Genomic DNA, 22,347 nt, shown 5'->3' with positions numbered 1-22,347 from the left:
GAACGTGTAGAGAAAAAAGAAGAATGGAGGCTTGGCAACAATGGCAAGCTTTAACCATAGCTTGGTGTGCCATATCGTTAACATTTTTATTAGTGAGTTGCATCAGAGCTCTAGTAATCAGGTAATTTGGCGTAGGTGGTGAACATAGCGTCACCACCGTGGCGAGGGTGTAGCCATACACAAAATTAAATGTCGGCTCTCATGGAGGTTTTTAAATTAAATCTTTTGATGGTGGTGGTGATCTTTTATTCTGTTAACATCATCAATTTTTTTTAATTCTAAAACAATCCCTTATAATAATTATACATATAAAGGAAATTACATAAACTACAATTTTAGTGAAAAATAATAGCATTATATACGGAAAATAATAACAAAGAATCTTTGAACATTCCCTAAAAACTTGTATTTGTGGATCCAATCACTGTACCCGGGGTTATTTGGTCACCGGAAAAAAAAAGACAATCAAAAGCTTAAACCACAAATTACCTCCTAATCAGCATGTCGATTTCATATTAATGACCACAGGAATCATGTAAAGCAAATATCCCTGGCTATAAATTGATTGAATTTGCATTCCAAAATTATACAGGCCAACTTTTCAACCACAGGATATGACATATTGACGGAAGTAAAGTCCAATGGATACTGAATTCTACAACTAATTTACACAATCCAGACGGTTCTGTTTCTGGTCATGCTTTGAAGCAAGCAAGAACATAAAGTCAGTCACCTAATTTATGCAAGTATGAACTCAGGAATGATTTCAGAATTGTCTGACAGGCTCAATATATCAAAACTGCAATAGATTGCAACCAAGAATTAAGAGTCGGATGCACCCAGAATTGGGCCATAATTTTTACATGCCATTTCAGATAATCTTCTATGTACCAAAGCTCCGATCTCCTGCATCTCCAAGTCCAGGAACTATAAATCTGAAATAGACCATTCATTATTAGTGTGAAATAAAAATTACAGAATGTCCAGATTTTAAACAAATTATATGTGAGAATGATTAGAAATGCTAACCCTTTGTCATTGACAGTAGGATCGATGATTCCAGTGTAGACATGAAGCCTGCAAAAAACAAAATCAAGAAACAGAAAAAGCTCAGGCAGCAAGAGTAAGCAAGTTTATGAAACTTGAATATGAATATTATATTACCCAGGGAACTTCTCACTGAGCTTTTGAAGGGCTGGAGGAGCAGCCACAGCAGATATCTGTGAGACATTAGTTCCCGTCAGTAGTGAACTGAATGAAGTGTAACTAAACATGACTCTCTATTGTGTTTTGAAGTGATGACTCTGCAGAGTTTCAAATTCTACATAATCAGGGCATTGAAATACTTGTTAGACAAAGTTTAAAATCCTCCAGAGTATTATGAATACTTGTCGGTGCATTGAAATACTTGTTAAACTCTGCTAGACATAATGTCAATCCTAATGATTATGTAGAGCAATGAAACCACTGAGTTTCAGATTCCACATAATCAGAGCATTGAAATACTTGTCAAACTTGTTAGAAACGATGTCAATCCTAATGGTTTTGCACCTAAGTTTAACTCAGGAGGCCAATGTTTAAAATATTTGTTAGACAACTAACTTTATTCCATACAATTAGCAGGAAGAGGAACATTATGATCTGTACCAGAGGCATAACTTCCAAAGCACAGCAAATAATAGACAGGGAAACTATCCAATCAAAAATCACTATTTTTAATTGGCAATAGAAGATGCTAGCAACAGTAATATTTGTATAAATATAAACTATTTTCAGGAGTACACAAAAGGACGTCGGTTAAACATATACCACTTTAATTTGCTTGTTTCCAACCCCACATTCCTTTAAGAGGTTGACAGCTGCAACAATTGTTCCACCTGAAAATAATTACCATAAAGATTAATTTGAAGAAGCAAACTCAGAACATAAAAACAGACCATACCACACAATCCTAGACAACAACAATGTCTTTGGGTATGTTTACTAGCCAGAAGAAGTTGATATCCAGTTTGAGAGGGTCTTTTGTTTAGGTAGTGTCATGAATTTTTCCACTTCAGAGAAAAGAAAGAAAACAGAGAGAAAACTACATGTTGAATGCGATAAAAGAATTTCTAGTCATTAGTAGGTAAAATTAACACCTGTTGCAAGCATAGGGTCTACTACAAAAACTCGTGAACCATCTGGAAACTTTTCAGGCAACCTACAGAAGATACAACAAAAAGGACAACCATTTAAGTAGACAACAACACAGAAATAAGCTTCAAAAAAAAAAAAAAAAGCATGAAGAAAAACAAAACATGAAATCGAAGCCCAAACATATTTTCTACCGCAGAAATTTGTATTCGTATGAAAATAAGAAATATTTTACAGATCATTTTCTTGGGAAAAACAGATATTAAAAACCATTTAACACAAATACTTATGATAAATATTTCTCATTTCTGTGATAGAGAATTCTTACTTATTCAGATATATTGTCGGCTGAAGTGTCTCTTCATCTCTGCTTATACCTTCATTTGCAAGACAGATAATAAACCCATCAACTATTGATGCAAAACAACAGAAAAGAATATGAAAAGACATCTCAAGTCTTGCACAAGAGTTAAAAAAATTAAAAGTTACAAGAACCAGATGTGTTGAAAAAATGAGGATGGAAGATCATCATAATATCAAGCATACAGTTTTGGTTCTCAGGATACAACTTTCTTCAATCAAGGATTGTGGGACCCTTTTAAATCATCAGTTTTAACAAAATAACAAAAGACCAGCACTAAAAAAGCACCACTTCTCCTTTGCAAGAATGAATGTTCCTTTACCGAGATGGAATGTTTTTGTTGCAGGCAAGATTGATGTTGCATGCTCAACAAGAGCAAGACCAGCTCTCAGAATTGGAACAAGCTGAAAATATAAAAACAAAGCATAAATAACACTCAGCAAAAAGCTCTGATCCATCTTTGTGTTACATGACCATCAGATAAAGTGAATCACTTTACATTTAGATCACAGCAGATTTAATTGCAGAAATATAAACAAAGATGACTGAACTTCTTAATGCATAATCATGAAGTTGTTGCATATAACCATCATGAGCTAGATACATACATATAAAGCACTGTAAATGCATATAAAGAAAGTAACAATAATAAACACTTTACAGATTGCCATTACATACTGACCGCTACAGGCTCTCGTGGGTCAACAAATTCAACTGAGGCAACACACATAGGTGACTGAATTTCCCCGGTGACAGTAGGCTGACAGTGGAAGAAAACACAAATACATGAGTAAAGCATATCAAAGAAATTTTAGAAGTGTAAACAAGTTTCAGCTAAGGTAGCAAAACAACATTTGTTTCTCAATCTAATTTTAGAGACAATGCCATATAAACTCAGACAAAGAGCCGCATAAGGTATTAATTATCGTTCTGACAGAGCCATATAACTTATTTTCTGGCTTCCAACAATTAAATATTACTGAGATTCATTATTTTGCATGCACGACATTAATAATGATAAGAAATGGCATCACAAAAACAATTAGAAACCCATTTTTTACAAGGACAAATAAAAATAACTGCTTAATAATGAGTAACTGACCAACCAATCCCTAGAAGCTTCATATATAAGTAGCCTCCCCAACTCAGCCATTGCATTCCCTTTAAAGCAGAGGTCACATCAATATCAGAATATAACAAATAACAGCAGGTTTAATTATTAAATACACGCTGAAACAAGTCAGACAACAACAATCTGGTTAATTACACGAAAAATAAAATAAAATAAAAACTATACGCACTGAAAATGGGACAAGGAGTTTGTTCATTTCTCAAAACTGAAACCCAGTGCTTAATCAACGGATGCGGTGGCACAAATACCTGGAAAATCCATAAAATCAAAACAAAACTTTTTAATTCTCAAAAGAGAAAAAGGAAAAACAGTAGACAGTACAGTTAAAGAACATTAAAGTGTAGAGTGGACTAACAAGCATTCGGTCCTCGGAAATAGGCTTCTCTTCCGTGGCCATGTGTGACTTCACAGTAACAAAACTACGGCGCGAAGTACACGAATACGAGATCTAAATAAAATTGAGTTTGAAATTTAGGTTAAAATGAATCTAAGAGACAAATTAAGAAGAAGCAGAGAGAGCGTTTGAGTTGTGTGTCACCTTCTTGGAGTGATGATTGACAGAGGGAAAGAGTTTAAGCAGGAGAGAGGAGCGAGGGCTAGGAGATTGAAACTGAGGACGACATGCGTCACCAAAACGCCGCGTATCGGTGGAGCACCGGAGAAATATATTAAAGCTGCACGCCATGCATCCGATGACTTCGATCTCTCGGGGAACCGCAAGCGAGAGTGCGTGCGATAGATTGTGTTTCCGAATGAATCATTTTGCTTTGGATAAAATGGCCTTGTTGTTGGCCCATTGGACAAGTGACCACTAGAGCTGTCAATTTAGACTTTGGGTGAAAACCTGCACTATTGACACATTATTATTAATATATATAATATTATTTATAATAAATATTAATTTAAATAATAATAATAATATATTATCATATAATTAAATAATTTTAAATTAAAAATATATATTTGTTTTCATTCACATAGAGTAAATGTCGATTTCTTGCCCAAGGTTGGGCTTAAAAATACTTTATATCTTTAGGGGTTGTTTGGTTTAGATAGATAAAAATTACTCTGATAATTTATTTTATATTATTTTATTTGATTTATAGATAATAAAAAATTTTGATAATATTTTATTACTAATAATGATGTAATAAGTAATATAAAAGGTATATTATTACCACTTTTATCATAGATATTAAAAGATTGTTAAGGTAATCTTGATTTTATTATAATTATATATTTATTTATTAATTTTTTTAAACAAAAATAATATCATTTTCAATTAATATAATAAGTAACTATAAAATATTTTATAATAATTATACCCAAGGATATTTAAGTAAAATAATATATTAGTTTTCTTTTATTATCTCTAATCAAATACAATAATTATTTATATATACTAATTTTGACCAAGTTTTATCAAAGGTAGTAATAATTTAAAGCAATGTTATGCACATAATTTTATTTATAAACAATAACGTGTTATAATGCAATTGAGTAGTTTTAAATTAAAGATAAAACAATATTCAATAACATAGTGACATACCATTATTTGTTTACATTGTTTATGCTCATAATTTTATTAAATAATTTTTATTTAGTAATCTTCTAAATAATTATGTAGTAATTTTTTAATTTTAGTAATAAAATATTACCCAAATCAGATACACCTTTAAATGACATAAGTAATACTTTTCCAAAAGAAAAAAAAAAAAAAAACTCTTTTGAAAAAAAAACCATTTTATCTCAATTATTTCATTTTTCAAAATTATGATATACCCTCGAATCAACAAAAATTCAAAGAACACTTTATATATCCAATTTGCATAATAACTATTTTATTTCTTTTTCCTTTCATTCATCCTCACCCCCCCCCCCCCCCCCCTTTTTTAAACCAAACAAACCCTAGTCATCGTTACCACTCTTGACATCCATCTTCAATGATAATTCAACTTCCAGATGTACATCAGACATTGACGTCTCCGTTTTGGCTCATTTCCTTAACAATTGTATCTATTCCTACCGATGAAACCATTAACTACTCAAATCGAAAATTGACATCGATCTCCTTCCACAATGTGAATCAATCGCTCTTCGATCTTTGACACATGACTTTACCTTTCTCAACAACCTTGGCTTCGTGGCTCGGTTGTCGACAATGGTGATGGTGAGATTCAGTGATGACTAGGGTTTTAAAAGTATAAATATAAGTTTTCAAATCAAACCTGTCAAATAACTACACTATCATGTCTAAAATTTTTAAGTCTAAACGTAAAAAAGTTCATCTCTAACCGTTTAGTATTCTTCAAATTTCCGAGCATGAATCTTAATTCCCGACAAATCATTAACAACATCATATAAAAAATTAAATTAATAAATCTGATATGGAAAAAATTTAAAAAAAATCAACCGTTAAGACTTAAAATGCAAAGAATAAAGAAATTTATCCTCATATAGTAATGTTGATTTACATGGTATAAGTATTTATTTATATAGGAATATTTATATTACTAGAAAAGCAGAAATGTAGTGTATAAATACTCTTTGACGTGCATGAGAGCCGGCCCTCTCATCTTTGATATTTGAATTCCTGTCCGCTCTCTCATTTTGCTGGTTTTCCCCTCCACTCTCTTCGAAGAGTACTCCATGGATCCTTCTCGAGCTTTCGTTAAGGACGTTAGGCGTCTTGTTATTAAGGTAACTTCATTTCACTCTATGAGTTGTTGTTAGTAAATTTTTTTCTCTTCTCTTCTGCATTTAGTGTGAATTTTCATAGATTTAAATCTATATATATTCTGTCACACATAAGGTCTAATTCAATGACTTAATCTTAATTTACTCGAGCCTATTGTTGACGTTTCTTGAATTAATTTGGTTTTTTTTAATTTTTTTTTTTAATTGATCGAAGGTTGGAACAGCTGTGGTTACTCGTGGTGATGGAAGGTTAGCATTGGGCAGGCTTGGAGCTCTTTGTGAGCAGGTAGGAAATCAATTTTTTTTTTTTAAATTGATTTTATGATAAAAGAAGATAGAAGAGTACTTAGGAATGAACATTCAACCATGGATTATGTTTTGGATGATGATGTAACTTTCTGATACATTTCTTTGCAGGTAAAAGAGCTAATTTCTAAAGATTATGAGATTATTTTGGTTTCTTCAGGCGCGGTTGGTCTTGGTCGCCAAAGACTAGGATATAGAAAATTGATCAATAGCAGGTTCATATAATTTCCTTAGTTATGTGCACTTTTGTTGTGATTAGTTGAGTCTTTTGGCTTGTAGTAGAAGTTATACCTGAATTCTGCTTAATAATATTGAGAATGAATACTTATTTTGTAGTTTGGATGATCTCCAAAAGCCACAAAATGAGCTTGATGGGAAGGCTTGTGCAGCTGCCGGGCAGAGCAGTCTTATGGCTCTTTATGATGCATTATTTAGCCAGGTATAATATAATCAAATTTCACACCCGGATTCTTTAGTTTTGTACTTTTTCAATTTCAGACTGCTTTCTAGTTCATTTTCTAAATTCATTTCTTCTAAGGGTAACGTGATATCCTCTTTGATGCAGCTTGATGTCACTGCATCTCAAGTTCTCGTGACAGATAGTGATTTTAGGAATAAAGATCTCAGAAAGCAGCTCTCTGAAACTGTCCAATCGATGTTGGCTCTGAAAGTTATTCCCATTTTTAATGAGAATGATGCAATCAGTACTAGAAAAGCACCATATGAAGTATTTGTCTACTTCTAATTATAAAAATGTTTTCTTGTGCATATTTTATTGTGATAATTTCCTTTATTCCTATGTAACTATTTAATCGTAAAAGCAATTTGCAGGATTCCTCTGGCATATTTTGGGATAATGATAGTCTGGCAGGCCTTTTGGCTTTGGAACTAAAAGCTGACCTTCTTATTTTGCTGAGCGATGTACAGGGCCTATATAGTGGTCCTCCAAACGAGCCAAACTCAAGGCTGATCCATACATATGTAAAAGAAGAACAACCAGAAATAACATTTGGAGACAAGTCAAGGGTTGGAAGAGGGGGTATGACTGCTAAGTTTAATGCCGCTGTCTGCGCAGCTTATTCTGGTATCCCGGTTGTTATTACTAGGTATGACCAAAGTCTGTGACAAAGGGCAAAAGCTACTCTTCCAGAATGAAAATCTTGATAGTTATACCAGAGAGAATTATTGTTGTTACTCTGTAAAGTGAAATGATATATTGGTAACATCATATGTGAAACTGTTAAGATCTCAATTACAGAGCATAAGAATTGAATTTTATATTAGACATTATATGATTTTAGATTCATTAATCTCAATAACTACTTTTTAATTTTAAAATTTATAATATTTGGTATTATAGTTATCACCCTATTTTTCAGTTACATAGAAAACACAACTGACCCACTTAGATGGTAGGGTTATTAAATGTGGTCTCAAATACAAGATATATTGGAAAGTGTGGTTTTTCAACAAAACCCACCAATATTGTAAGGAGTAATGTTATGCTTATATCATTTTGGTATTTCTTTATTATTAATTTAATTTAGTCAAAAGCTTTGTTTTTTTAAGAATGAACAGTTTACCGTTTGTACTCTAATGCTGGTTCCAACTCTCTTGAAGTGGTTTTGCCACCAACAGTATCCTAAAGGTACTTCAGGGAGAGCGTGTTGGCACTCTCTTTCACAAAGATGCTCATTTATGGATTTCAGAGAAAGATGATGGTGCTCGTGAGATGGCAGTTGCAGCGCGGCAATGTTCTAGACGGCTTCAGGTGAGAATACTAGTCTATTTCACGGAGGAAAATAAGGGGTTAGATCGGAAGTTTGAATATTTTAAATAAATGATCCCAACTGCAGGCTTTACAGTCTCAAGATAGGAGGAAAATTTTATTGGATGTAGCTGATGCCCTAGAAGCAAATGAAAGCTTGATTAGAGCTGAGAATGAGGCTGACATTACTGCTGCTCAAGAGGCTGATTATGAGAAATCACTAATATCTCGTCTGGCCTTGAAGCCTGGGAAGGCATGCACCTGTTGATAACTGTAATTCTTTTATATTGAAGTCTGACAGGAAACCATAACTCATTGTCTTTTGTTATTGTACTCACAGATCTCTAGTCTTGCAAAATCCATCCGTGTACTAGCAGACATGGAAGATCCCATTGGTTATATTCTAAGGAGAACGGAGGTCAGGAATGCCTCCAGAGTTCTTTTAGTTTGGTAATTGTTGCATAGGTTTAGGGTTTAGAATTTAGGATCAAGTTGAATGCTGTAACGTGGAAATGGGCACCAAGTTTTTACGGTTTGCCAATAAAAATGAATTTGATTATGCTATTGTTTCTTTGCATTAACCATTCTGACTTTGACCCTTTTGGCGTTGGTTTTGCTTCCAGCTTGCAGATGGACTTGTCCTGGAGAAAACATCTAGTCCTTTGGGTGTCCTCTTGATTATATTTGAGTCTCGACCGGATGCCCTAGTCCAGGTAAAAGATTACACTTTTTATCAAATCCTCAAGCATGTATATTACTGATAAGATATTGACTGTTGTCAACATATGTGTAGTGAGAAGCATACATTATACTTCAGTATCTCATATGTTTTTTTATTCTGTTTTGTAAGGGAAATGAAATCTCTGAGAAGAATATATTGTTGAACTATAAAACTTTTTGAGCCTTGAATCTTCTTTTCCATTGTTAGCTTTTTCTCTTTTGTATTTATTTTGTAAGCAGGGATAACAAAACTGATCTTTTCGTAGCTTTCAACCAGTTGATGTTAAGTTTATATCAAAATTTCATGATGTTCTTGTAGTATTATCTTCATTAATTGACCATTTCAGTGTATCAAATGTTTCAATAGATAGCTTCATTGGCCATCCGTAGTGGAAATGGTCTGCTGCTGAAAGGAGGCAAAGAAGCTAAGCGATCAAATGCAATCCTGCACAAGGTTTGATTCACTGGGTTTAAGCAATGATTACTTCTACTTGAAAATAAAATTAATTGCTTAGTGTTCCTTACTGGTTTTGGTTGTTTTCAAACTTCCTTTGTTTTGTAGGTCATTACTTCAGCCATCCCGGATACTATTGGTGAAAAACTTATTGGACTTGTGACTTCAAGAGAAGAGATTACTGATTTACTCAAGGTGGATATTGAGTTGTGAAACTGTTGTTGATTCTTTAGTATATGGTCATTTTATAACTAATTTTTTTGGGGTACAGCTTGATGATGTTATAGATCTTGTTATTCCCAGAGGAAGCAATAAGCTTGTTTCTGAAATCAAGGAATCAACAAAAATTCCTGTTCTTGGTCATGCTGGTAAGAAAGGGTGTTTTTCTCTCTGTCATAATATACAAGCTCAAGCTTCCGTTAAAGTTGCAGCTTTTGTTTTTTCCCAGATGGAATTTGTCATGTTTATCTTGATAAATCAGCCGACATGGAGATGGCATCACGCATTGTTTTGGATGCAAAAATAGATTATCCTGCAGCCTGTAATGCTATGGTAACTCCAGTTCTCATTTCATTCGACTAACTACAAATGTCTACTTCCTGCTTTGAATTTTTTTGTCACAATTCTGCCTCTTGTGTTTATCATGGTATTTTTTCAGGAAACGCTTCTGGTACACAAGGATTTATCGAGTAATCCGAAACTCAATGAGATTATCATAAAACTTCAGCGCGAAGGTATGCATAAAAAACTATCACAGTCCTAGTTGTTGTTCTAAATCAAGAATTGTGAACCTGGCCGGAGTTTAGTATAGTTTGAGACCAAATAATTTGGCACAGAAAGAGTTTACCTTCCTGAAAGTCGAAATTATTGAGGTGGATGTTACATTAACAAGTGTCTTCCCAACTGCAAATTCATCTTCTGCAGGTGTTAAATTATTTGGAGGTCCAAGAGCAAGCAATTTGTTAAATCTTCCAGAGACACGCTCTTTCCATCATGAGTATAATTCACTGGCTTGCACAATTGAAATTGTTGATGATGTTCACGCTGCCATTAACCATATACATCAACATGGAAGGCATGTTAAAATATCATTGGCATCATTTTATTTTTTTCTTAGTTTGAATTTTCTTTTGGATGAAGTTAGTATTACAGTGATTCTTTTTAACATTTTTCAGTTCTTTATCTGCAGTGCTCATACTGATTGTATTGTCACAGAAAATAATGAAGTTGCTGAAATATTTTTATGTCAAGTTGATAGGTAAGTTTGATTTACATATGTTTTGAGCTCATGGATATATTCAATCTACTCTTCTTATGCCCGATAATCTGCAAAAAAATTCTTAGTTTGTGGTTGGTAACCTTCTATATCTGCTGATGTCAACAGTGCAGCAGTATTCCATAATGCAAGTACCCGATTCTGCGATGGGGCACGGTTTGGACTTGGTGCAGAGGTATATAAGACTTCACTGAACTACTGGTTTTAGACACTGATGATTTTGTGTTATGCATTATTGGATTTATTTGATTTGATGGATATACAGGTAGGGATAAGTACTGGCCGGATTCATGCTCGAGGTCCAGTCGGAGTTGAAGGGTTGCTTACAACTCGATGGTATGGAAATTGTTAGTGAATTTTCTCATTCAAATTCTTTAGCTAATGTTATGTGGAACATTGTTGGTATGTTCAATTTGACATAATATGCCCCTTTGTTATAAATGCAGGATTTTGAGGGGGAATGGGCAGGTGGTCAATGGTGATAAAGGGGTCATTTACACACACAAGGATCTTCCCTTGCAGTCCTAGAAGCTATGGTTTTAAATTTTATCAACATGCTTATGGTCTTTTCCACAGTATAACTTATTTAATCCAGATTATCAGATTACTGGATTATTTTAGATTATTTTATTCCTAATCCAAAAGCTAGTAATAACATTTTTGAATTATTGAATTATTTGATTTAATGCTTCTCATTATATTCTTTGAGAAAGTTTAATATTCTCATTTTAGACATGTCAATGAGCCGGGCCAGGTCTAGAGCCCATACAGTGATGGGCCTTCGAGTCGGCCGACCCATGTAATTTTTAAAGCCTAAAATCTGGCCCTATATAATTTAAACAATTTTTTTAATTAAAAAATTTAAAGATAAATTATTTTTTAATTATTAAAACTGAAGACAGTACCCTGAACATTTTATTTATAATCTCTTACTTGTAATGGAGGAATACCGTGGTTATATAATGAAAAATATTATAAATTTATAATATAATACAAATAAATTAATTTACATATTGTATAATACAAATATACATAAAATATATATACCATACTATTTATCTGCTCGTCTTCAATATCTAAATTTCTGAATTCATTTGATATTAGATCCATTTGCAATATTTTATGATGATAAAATAAAAATAAAAATGAAATTATAAACACAAAGATTATTATTTACGAATTTAGACAATTTTCGAAAGAAAGTAAATGAGAAAAAATAAGATTAAGAATATAATGAAATAATTGAGATTGAAAATTAAGAGACTTGTAAATAAAATTGAAAATGAAAAAGATTTGGATTGGTTTATATAAAAAAAATTAAAAAATTTTTAAAAAATAAAACAATGGCAGTAGCCACTAAAGGCTTCTACCACAAGCATAAGTCGTTGGCTTCTGCCATTTTATTTTTTTATTTTTTTATTTTTTAATTGTTAAACAATATCAAGTCAAGTCAAGTTAAACTGGCCTATGAGTATAATAGTAAAGCTCACAGTCTGATTTAAAAGACCCATAGGTCAAGCCCGACATACTATATTGATGGATAGGGCCCTTTCACGTGAGTCTCCATTTGGCCCGGCCTAATTGACATGTCTATTTCATTCTACCTCTTATATTAAAAGTAACTATTTCTTTATTTATTCCCCTAGTTGAAAAAAGGCCGAAGGACCTATTCTCACCAAAAAATTACTCTTTCCTCAAGTTTTCACCTTTTATTTTTAAAAACTCAAATATCACTCATCTGTTAAATTTTGTTATTAAGGTTAAGGATAAAAATGTTATTTAGTTAAAATATTTTAAAAAAAACTAAAAATTTATCACATTCACCTCTCTAGGTTTAAAAATATAACAGTTTCTCCCACTCAAAGTATGAAAAATGATCATTTACCTCTATGGTTTTTCCAATCACCATTACTGGTCACTGGAGATAGCGACAACCGCATTTTTCTCTCCCTCCCAACTTCTCTCTCCATTCCAGTATATTTCTAACCATCACCGAGACGAAGACAAACGTTTATACATTTAAAACATTTTTGTATACAAATGATGTGTCATTATTTGATTAAGTAATTTTAAATTAATGATAAAGTGACTCTAATTATATAATAATATATCATCTGTATATCTAATTTTATACTAAAAAATGTGTATACATAACATTGTTCAATCTAATAATGCTAGTACCAACTAGAAGTCTTATGAATGCAATGTCCTCATATTGCAAGATCTATTTTAACTTCACAAGAAAACAAATCCTATTGTTTAATGTTTGTTCCCGTAAAACTTTCCATGGGGCATAAATTTCTAGCATAGAGTTGTTCAACTTTGATTATAGATTGCTAACCATTATGCAAAGAGTCAATAGAGATAACAAAACAGTACAAAACTCAAACCTTATCTTTGACAATTTCTTAAATCTTTGAGAAGATGATGTATACATGGTTTCATTGTCATTTTTGGGTTCCAAGCCATCCTCAAGTCTCCATGCAGCCTTTGAAGCTAAGAAAAATGAAGTTCTAGCAAATCTCAAGCCAAAGGAAGCATTGCACCTTCAATTTTGGCCCAACTTTACTTTTGGGTATAACCTCATTAGTTGGACTCAAGAATCCCTTGAGTAGTTTACTCTTTTGGCTTAAAATAAGCTTCACATGATACCTTTTCAAGCCCAATCCGTCCAAGACTCCTTTGAAGCCCATTTTAACTCAAACTTGTGTATTTAGTTGACTTAGAACTAGATAGAAACTTAGTTGCAAAGCTAAGAGACATGGTTCCTAGATTTAGGAAAAAGACAACTCACTTTTTGTCTTTAGCAATTAAAAGGTATAACTTAACTTAATTCAAAGGATTTTTGTATTAAAAAATCAATAGATTTTGTATTGGAAAGTCTATTTTGCTACCACTTCTTCCCTATATAAAGAGTGGTAATGCTTTTGTAAGAGTTCAGACAATTTGATGTAATAAAAGTTTGAAGCAAAACTTTGCTGGCTTTCTCTATTTTCCTTTATCCAATTCATTTTTGGTGGTGAAAGAACCCAAGGTTGGTGGAATTTCCTTTATACTTTGGTTATTTTTCTTATTACCTTTGAAATCAAAAGTGTGAAAACTTGAATGTGTATTGTACGCCTTGGGTTACTGTTCACAGTGTATGATTTTGCAATTTTCAATTTTTGCCAACAAACTTTGAAGCTAGTTTTGGATGTCTTTTTGATTGAGTTGTGGTTGACATTATATACCATTAGAAAACTCTTTGAATGCTTTTTCCAATTATATATAATTTGCATAATTTAGAGGTCATTTGACTGGTTAAAATTGAAAGAAAATTTGCTATTATGCCAAATAAATAGTAATTTACAGAATTGAGTTTATGTGTTATTGCATTGTCTTGATGGAAATGCACTAAGATAGGAACGACCCTAGTGCAAATGTGATTCTCATTCTGGTAATTGACTAAGGTTTAGCTCGTGTCAGGTTCGCTTCTGCATTATTTACTTCTCGTAACGGGATCAACATCGTTGTGGCTTCAATGGAAATAACATGAAAGAAAATAAATCGTCTCATATTTCACCATCCCACAATTCTTCAAGGCTTTTGTAAGGACTTTTAGTTTCATGGACTGCAAATTCTCCCTCACGGAGTCTTTGCTGCAAACATACACCAGCAAAATTATGTTATGAATGGGCAAAATCCAGGCTGTTGATATATATAGACTGATGTGATCCATAGAAAACCAAGAATATGCAATCCAATAATGGTCTATTCATGTTGAAGACACAAGCGATTGCACATTCCTGGGTTTCTATGGACCACATCATCTTTATCATATATAGCTGGTCTATTCACAATGGCAGGGAGTTACCTAGTTGATTTTGGAAAATTTGGAGAAGAGCTCCGGAGGGATGGACCAATCAAACAGGTTTAAGTTTTCTTTGATTCTGCTTTCATTTATGCTCTTTGGAAGGATGCTATGACCACTCTGAAGACCCCAGCTCAGAGCGATTTGTGCTGGTAGGTTTCTCAAGTTTTTCAGCAAGTTCATTCAATACTGGTTCATTCAAGATTTCACCCTTCACCCAGGACCCTTGAGATCCCAGAGAAGAATATTCCTGCAAAATGGTTTTCCACAGGTTTTTTTTGTTTCAAATATCAAGGCTAAATGTGATATTCATGTGGACTGAAGTAATTAAGATGAAGATTCTTCGAGTCATACAGAGAGATGAATTCCAGTAGACTTGCACAAGTGGCGAAGGGCAAGCTGCTGCCACACCGGGTGACATTCCACTTGATTGACAGCCGGTTGAACTTTTGCATATTTAAACAAGTCCTGCAGCTTCTTTGTGGAAAAAGTTGCTCACTCCAATGGCATGCGCCTTTCCAGATTTATACAAGCCCTCCAATGCAGTCCAGGTTTCTGGAAGGCATAAAGGAAGCATGATTTCAGGATCAAACCTGCGCAATTCAGGTTTAGTTTGAAATGGCCAATGCATCTGTAAAGCAAAGCAAAGGTCATATTTCAGTTCCATATACAAAAACTGCAGATGAAAATATCCAATGACTACAGTCTGGGCAACATGAGCCTAGATTTTACTTGAGGCATCACAAAATCTGATTGAAATACTGTCTCCTCTAAGGTAATAAATTTGAATTATAAAGGCATACAAGATACAGATCAACGTAGTCGAGTTGCAAGTCTTCTAAAGTTGTAGTCAGAGCCTTGGGAACATCTTCAGGAGCATGGTCGCTACACCTGCGAATTTCAGAGTCAGATAAATGAGGCAGCATTTTCTCTTTTTAACTGATCTAAACTTACTCAATTATATTCAGAAATCGTCATCAAAATTAATATCATTAAAATGTGTAAAAAAATAAAAAAGAGTAACAGATACCATAGCTTAGATGTGATAAACATCATATTTCGCTTCACAACACCAGTGGAAAAGAGTTCCTTCAGTGCTGCACCCACCTGCCTCACAACAAATATGAACAAGAAAAATTACAATTTCATACAAACAACAATGTGTAGCAAAGAACCATCTTCGAAATTATCATCTCTTTTTCATTGTCATAAACTTTAGTACAACCAGCCTGAAAAAGGTTGCAACAAAAGATTTTATGATTCCAGAACTCATAATGTCATGTTTGTAGCTGCAACTAAAGACTAATCAAATTAACAAAAATAAATACATAAATCAAATGAACCTTAACGGCAGCAATGACAGCTTGGCCCACAACCTGGAGGAGCTTTCCAGGTTCCAAGGCCAACAGAAGGTATTTTAGCTCCAGTATTGAGATCAAAATGTAAAGGGCCATGTTGGGTTTGTTTGTGATTATTCATATTCTTCCACAGTAAAAACCAAAACTATGAAGAGATATCCCATATGAAATAGTTGAAGTTAGATTGGTATTTAACTGAAGAACAAGAGTAGATTTATAGAATACCTATGAAACCTTTAAAGGTAATACCTTGGTGCAATATACGTTGACAGATACAGGGATCTTTTCTGCTTCAGACTCAACAACTGGTGGCTATTACAGCTTTTCAATCTTCAAATTTTCTTGCCTTGGTAATGGTCCTATGCTTTGCTACCGGGACGAAAATTATAAATACGATTTTAGATGGGTTTGTTTGCCTAATCTTATTTTTAATTGAAAATATTTAAACTGGTAAATGATATTTACAGATTGAGATGAGAAGATTAGAGACTGCCAGCCATGCTCCCAAGTGGCGTCTTCGTCAAGCTAATTATTCTGCTATTGTTAAATATATTTATTTCCCTATTTAAGGAGACTTGAAAATAAAAAATCATAATACTACTGCAAAATTTCGGGAAGCAAGATAATTGGTAGTATATTAATATTTTTTTACACAGTTAAATATGCGGATGTTAAGAACAATAAAATTATATATACTCACTTTAAATATATAAATAAATATATGTTTAATTTATTTCATTATGTGATTAGATGAGTATATACTCTTTTACGTACATAAAATGAATACACATAAAACTGATAGACATTTCTTACCCTTTAAATTTGAAAGTCTATCTTCTCATCCATCTGTCCAAGTTGGCTGTTAATTTTAATAGATGTTTTTGTCATTTGTACAATATATAATATGGGTAGCATCAATTACACACTCTAATTGCATAAACAAATTATATTTCACCTTAACATACCATTTTTTGGAGCAACACTATGAGTACTTATTTTAAATAATTAGATAATATGTTATCATATGACTAGATCCTATTGTATGATTGCTTCCAATTAAATAAAGACACATTATCTAGATAATTAATTAGGTACCCAAAAACTGAGTGAATATAGTTTTAGTATAGTTCTTGTGCTAGGTATCATCCAGAGGATGAAGTCAACTGGTCAACCAATGAGTGAGGCTAAACAAACAATAAAGAAGCAATAGATCTTAACCGAAAAAAAAAAGATAACAAGTCCTGACAATTAAAGTAATAAAGAAGTGCTTCCATCCTGATTATCAAAATGTCTTGAAATGCCTGTAGCCTATCAAGCTTCCTGGGGTTGGATTCTTAACCCACCTAAATCTCTCAACTAAAACAGTACGAGCACGGCTAAAAATAGCTTGAAAAGTAAGATAAATACTAAAACACATAAAAAAGATGTAGATGGAGCACAAACTCGTAAACAAACCACGAAAAAAATCATGGCTCGTTCGTTCATACAATTACTTCTCAACAAATTTCTTGAGGTTATTCAACCACTGCAAGTATTCTCTATTGTCTTTGTTGATCATGTACTCATGCAAGAAGTTTGTTAAGCTAGGTTTGATCCCTCTTATCTCTAGATATTTATGGAAAGCCTTCCGCAGGTTTTCATCCAAATCACTAGAAAAAAGAAACAAAGAAAAAGAACAATCAGAAAAAAAATAAAATGTTTATTAAATAGAACAATTATTTTTATTATTACGATGTGCTTGCTTATACTTACTTGAAGTCAGGCCCTTCATATGCAAGCTGATCTTCAGAATCTCCAGGTTGCTTAATTGATAAGCTATCAATTGTAATCTCATCAGGGAAGGCAGTTACACCAAATTCCAGGTGCATGCCATTTCCTTTTGATATATTGACAACCAAGGGAATACTTGTCCGATCATTAGCCTCATCTTCATTGCTACCCTCATCTTCATCCTCCCCAAGATCAGGATTAGGCATGTCAACTTCCACTTTGATAACTTCATCCTGATACTCTCTTGTAAGTAATGCGGTCCTTTCTCCAGGATTGTCCTGAATCTTGAAAGGAAACCCATCTGGGATTTCTTCTCCCTGTTCAGATATTATTGAAGAAAGAGAGTATAAAGATTATCGAATTCTTAAGCAATCATCTCTACAGAAACAATTAGAGATTTAGAAGAAAAGAATAAGAGCATCTTCCCAACATATAATTCAATTGCAAGCAAAATAAGATGTTTGAATAACAACCATAAGGATAAGAGAACCAGGAAACGAAACATAAATATATAGTCTTTGCAAAATTTTCACAGTTAAATCTTTTCCTGTACACTTTAATCACACATAGAAATAATACAAACTTTGAGGTCAAAATAAGATGTAAAAACAATACACCCGAACAATTTAATTATTTAGTGATCTCTACCATGATTCAGTATGTGTTCTCTAATAGGAAAACCTCGGATATTATGCAGTAGCGCTTATGGATTATTTCTTAGAATTAAAAAACCCAAATTCCACACATTAAGTTGGAAAAAAATATTCAACCTACAAAATTCATACGTTCGTAGCTACCTCAGATATAGTGAACATTAGAAACACATCCCTAACAAAGAAAAATGTGATTACTTATGGAAGATACAAGCATATTTGTTAGACTTCTAGTTTGCCCAATCAAGATAAGTAAAGCATTAACCTTTATTAAAAATCGTTTATAAGTAATAAAAAGATCATTTAGTTCAAGAAAACATAATAATTGTATTTTAGGAATCAAAAACAGAACCTAAAATACAAGATAAGCAAAAGGAGAGTTTACGGTAGGTTTCTCAGCGCAGTCAATCTCTGACTCGAGGATTCGAATGAGGTTCTCATCGGAGCTTGGTTTGGTAGAAAACTGTAGGAAGGGAAGAAAATGGCTCCGATTGAGAGTGCCCTTTTCAACACTGAGAACGGCGGAGATTACGCTGCGGAAGGTTCTTGGTGATCCAACGGCGCGTACAGCGAGAGGGCGGACCGAGGAGGATAATCTGCGAAGCATCAAGTTCAACGCCATCTTCTTCCTTTAGAGAGAATCGGGGTTTGGGCGTTGATTAGGGTTTTGCTAGGGTTTTGCAGGAAGGGTTTTGGGATTTTATAGTTGCTTCTCCCACGTGAGTCACGTGATCTTTATTTCACGTGGGCTATTGGGCCATGGAAATTTATAGTGGCCTTAAGGGTGCTCTGAAAGGAATAAAAAACTATTTTTGCTTGATTTAATAAATAATAAAGTATTTTGATAATATTTTATTAAAGACTTTTATGGGAAAATTAATTAAAATATACAGTCGGTTTCACGCGTAAATTTTCTTCGATTGCAATTCTTATTTTTTAATTTTTTAAGCAAATTATATTTTTTATTCCAAAAATACCTCTCTTTTAATTTCTCAGTTTTTATCGTAGCTTTTTATCGATTAATTGCTTATATTTCAAATCAATTCGATATATTTTACACAATATGCATTGAGATTAAGTTTTTTACAATGGATAAAATTTACAAATGAAAAATAGATTAATTTTTTATAAAATAATTGATTCTTATAGTTTTCTGTAATTAGTACATGAAACTATGAAGAGGTGAGGGAAAGTATATAAGGGTACATCGTAAGAATAATATATATTTATATATATAATATATTTTATTATATTATTAATATAACATATATTAATAATATATATTATAAAGGGGTGCAGGATCCCGCACCCTTTTTATATTTTCACGCTCTCTTTTTATAAGCAATGGTTGTCACACCCTTTCACATACCCTTTTCAAATTAATGCACCCGCACTCATTCATGCACCTTTTCCAAATTTTTGCACCCATTTTTCACCCCTTACCAAATTCCCGCACCTACAACCCTTTCCACACCTTTTTCCAAATTCTCGCATCCCTTACCAAATTCTCACACCCTTTTCCAAATTTTCGCACCCCTTCACACACCAGCACTTTTTTCCAAATTTTCGCACCCCTTCATGCACCCATACTTATTCCCACACCCTTTTCGAAATTCCCACATCCCTTTACACACCAGCACCGTTTTAAAAAAAATGCACCGTTTTTGAGACAACACACTGTTTTGAAAAAACGCACTATTTTTATTTTGTAAAATTAGATTTTATTCATTACAGAAAACTTAATCTTGATGTCTTAATACTTATCATCTGAAATGTAAGTAATTAATTGACGAAAAACTACGACAAACGTTGAGAAATTAAAATAGGGGTATTTTTGGAATAAAAAATAGAATTTGCTTAAAAAGATAAAAAGTAAGAATTGTTGCTGAAAAACGTTTATGCACGAAACAGACTGCTTATTTTAATTAATTTTCCACTTGTATGTATTAAAAAATTATTAAAATAATTATATCTTTATTATTTTGTTAGGAGAAAATACCAAAGCATAGTTAGTTAGTGAGATCAGATAAAAAATAGTCCAAAACTACAAGGGTTTTCGCTTGCCTCGGATTATATTTCAACTCGAATGCATTCATATAAATGGATCTTCTTTGCCCATGGATTTAGACAAGTGATTACAATGTAAAGCATAGCTGTGATGTTCATCAAGGCCAATCAATGCAATCGAAATCAATTACTGGAAATTAGCAGAATCAAAATAATATCTCAATATTTCAGTAGAAAGTCTCAAATTATAAGTAAAGCACGGAGAAGCAACTGCTGCTACGTCACGTTGACTGCTTTTGGATTAGGGTAGCCGGCGGCAGCATCTAGCGGGTTGGATTTTGGTGATGCTCCATTCTACCTTTAAATGACACTTTTCATAGTGAACTAATTAATACGAAAAAAAAAAATATATATTTTTATATATAATAATATATCTTCAGTTTAATAAAATAATTTTAAATTAAACATAAAATAATATTTAATTATATAATAATATATTATCTTTGTATTTAAATTATATATAAAAAATACATATCGTAATATTGTTATGGAATCATTATTGCTCACTTTTATTGTCTTATTATTTATAATACTTTTATTTTGTTTTTCCCATTAATTATTTGATAGGTTTATTTTTATAAAAATTTAACTTATGGCTAGGGGTGGATATGAATCAGATGAATTCGAACACCCTTTGGTTTGAATTCGGTTAATGTAGAATATAATTTAGTTCAAATCCGATTAAAGTTTGTCTAACTTAAATTAAGAGTGGATCAAATTTGGCTCGAATAAAAACTAACTCAATTTAACTTAAATCAATTGTTCAAATTTATAATTTAAATTCGTAGCTTGAGTTTATAACTCATTGACAAGACAACATCATTTTACTTAAATAATATATAAAATCACTAGTTCTAACCATAAATTCGAATAATAAATTTGAACTATCATTCGAATTAATCCAAAATCAAACTCAAACGATGAATTTAAATTACTAATTTGTGTTATAAATTTGAGCCAAATACTCTCAACTTGTTTAGCTTGATTTTTAAAATGAACTAAATCTTTTAACTTGGATACGACTCAAAGTCAAATCAATCGAATTCTCGCCAAGCTAAAATGAGCCAGTCTGGCTTGGTGTGGACCGGCCCTAATTTAACCTAGTAAAATAGGTTTGTTAAAAAAAGGGTTTATCCACATAAGATGCTACCCAAATTAGCTAAGTCAACAATGTCAAAGAAAACTTATCTAACATTCAATTACAAATGCAAAGCTCTTAGAGAATGAACCAAACATTTGATATGGAATTATACCAACTATGTTTGGGATTATTGAATGATTGAGCGGTGATCTAAGAAACAGTGAAGCCATCATCAAACCATTTTCTGCTGACTTTCAAGTTGTTTGCTTTTGGTGACTGTTTGAATAATCCATTAGTGAAGGGGCACAATACAGTGCAACTTGAGGGAACTGAACAAAAACATCAGGGACCCAGATTCCTGAAAGGTCTTCTTCAAGATCTTGATTCCCAAATGACAAAACTTACCAGAATTAGAAATCTGCAGAAAATAAAAAACTCCCGTATGGATAATATCATTGTGACGAGAACTTAGAAAAAGTGCTGATAAAATGCTAACAAAGATGCATAGATATAGATAGCACCTAGTTTTAAGTACTAAATTGAGTATCTAAATGATGTGTCATTATGTGATTATGAATTAGGTTATAATGGACCAAATTGAGCATCTAGTTTTGAACATCAGAATGGATAATAAAATGATATGTTATCATATGATTATAAATTGGGTAACAAGACAATGTTACGTGTTTCTTTATCCTCAATTCAAAATCACTTAATCACA

The 22,347-nt window shown here is 32.8% G+C and overlaps 3 protein-coding genes and 1 pseudogene across 3 annotated transcripts; 1 reads left to right on the top strand and 3 right to left on the bottom strand.

The window, feature by feature from the left end:
* Nucleotides 1–536: 536 nt before the first annotated feature.
* Nucleotides 537–4,401, bottom strand: LOC123201979 (uracil phosphoribosyltransferase-like). Its single transcript, XM_044617668.1, has 12 exons — nt 4,165–4,401; nt 3,982–4,074; nt 3,796–3,874; nt 3,597–3,655; nt 3,177–3,254; nt 2,817–2,898; nt 2,462–2,510; nt 2,139–2,200; nt 1,810–1,877; nt 1,165–1,220; nt 1,030–1,077; nt 537–935 (listed from the first exon to the last, which is right to left on the bottom strand). The coding sequence occupies exons 1-12, from the start codon at nt 4,309–4,311 to the stop codon at nt 884–886; spliced, it is 873 nt and encodes a 290-aa protein (XP_044473603.1). The 5' UTR covers nt 4,312–4,401; the 3' UTR covers nt 537–883.
* Nucleotides 4,402–6,204: 1,803 nt separating this feature from the next.
* On the top strand, nt 6,205–11,520 carry LOC123201597 (delta-1-pyrroline-5-carboxylate synthase-like). Its single transcript, XM_044617172.1, has 20 exons — nt 6,205–6,326; nt 6,538–6,609; nt 6,741–6,844; nt 6,966–7,068; nt 7,195–7,356; nt 7,461–7,735; nt 8,250–8,400; nt 8,486–8,650; nt 8,738–8,815; nt 9,021–9,110; nt 9,485–9,571; nt 9,680–9,766; nt 9,843–9,939; nt 10,020–10,123; nt 10,230–10,305; nt 10,496–10,646; nt 10,761–10,829; nt 10,956–11,022; nt 11,113–11,183; nt 11,294–11,520. Exons 1-20 carry the CDS (start codon nt 6,276–6,278, stop codon nt 11,373–11,375), a joined length of 2,142 nt encoding a protein of 713 aa, XP_044473107.1. The 5' UTR covers nt 6,205–6,275; the 3' UTR covers nt 11,376–11,520.
* Nucleotides 11,521–14,303: 2,783 nt separating this feature from the next.
* On the bottom strand, nt 14,304–16,511 carry LOC123202224 (annotated as a pseudogene).
* Nucleotides 16,512–17,246: 735 nt separating this feature from the next.
* LOC123201418 (uncharacterized protein At2g39795, mitochondrial-like) lies at nt 17,247–19,166 on the bottom strand. The gene is made up of 3 exons (XM_044616915.1): nt 18,864–19,166; nt 17,808–18,142; nt 17,247–17,704 (listed from the first exon to the last, which is right to left on the bottom strand). The coding sequence occupies exons 1-3, from the start codon at nt 19,098–19,100 to the stop codon at nt 17,545–17,547; spliced, it is 732 nt and encodes a 243-aa protein (XP_044472850.1). The 5' UTR covers nt 19,101–19,166; the 3' UTR covers nt 17,247–17,544.
* Nucleotides 19,167–22,347: the final 3,181 nt, after the last annotated feature.

Source organism: Mangifera indica, chromosome 18 (assembly GCF_011075055.1).
Source record: "Mangifera indica cultivar Alphonso chromosome 18, CATAS_Mindica_2.1, whole genome shotgun sequence".
NCBI lineage: Eukaryota > Viridiplantae > Streptophyta > Magnoliopsida > Sapindales > Anacardiaceae > Mangifera > Mangifera indica.
This window is presented reverse-complemented; position numbering and strand designations above follow the sequence as displayed.

Bases quoted from the DNA above. Each gene is read 5' to 3' on its own strand.
- LOC123201979 (XM_044617668.1), bottom strand. From the start codon at position 4,311: ATGGCGTGCAGCTTTAATATATTTCTCCGGTGCTCCACCGATACGCGG. The intron at 3,255-3,596 runs GTCAGTTACTCA...TTCCACTGTCAG, and splicing joins AAGCTTCTAGGGATTGGTTG to CCTACTGTCACCGGGGAAAT. The intron at 1,221-1,809 runs GTATATGTTTAA...AATGTCTCACAG, and splicing joins GAAACAAGCAAATTAAAGTG to ATATCTGCTGTGGCTGCTCC.
- LOC123201597 (XM_044617172.1), top strand. From the start codon at position 6,276: ATGGATCCTTCTCGAGCTTTCGTTAAGGACGTTAGGCGTCTTGTTATT. The intron at 6,327-6,537 runs GTAACTTCATTT...AATTGATCGAAG, and splicing joins TTAGGCGTCTTGTTATTAAG to GTTGGAACAGCTGTGGTTAC. The intron at 9,111-9,484 runs GTAAAAGATTAC...ATGTTTCAATAG, and splicing joins GACCGGATGCCCTAGTCCAG to ATAGCTTCATTGGCCATCCG.
- LOC123201418 (XM_044616915.1), bottom strand. From the start codon at position 19,100: ATGGCGTTGAACTTGATGCTTCGCAGATTATCCTCCTCGGTCCGCCCT. The intron at 18,143-18,863 runs GTAAACTCTCCT...ATATCTGAACAG, and splicing joins ACTGCGCTGAGAAACCTACC to GGAGAAGAAATCCCAGATGG. The intron at 17,705-17,807 runs GTAAGTATAAGC...TCTTTTTTCTAG, and splicing joins TATGAAGGGCCTGACTTCAA to TGATTTGGATGAAAACCTGC.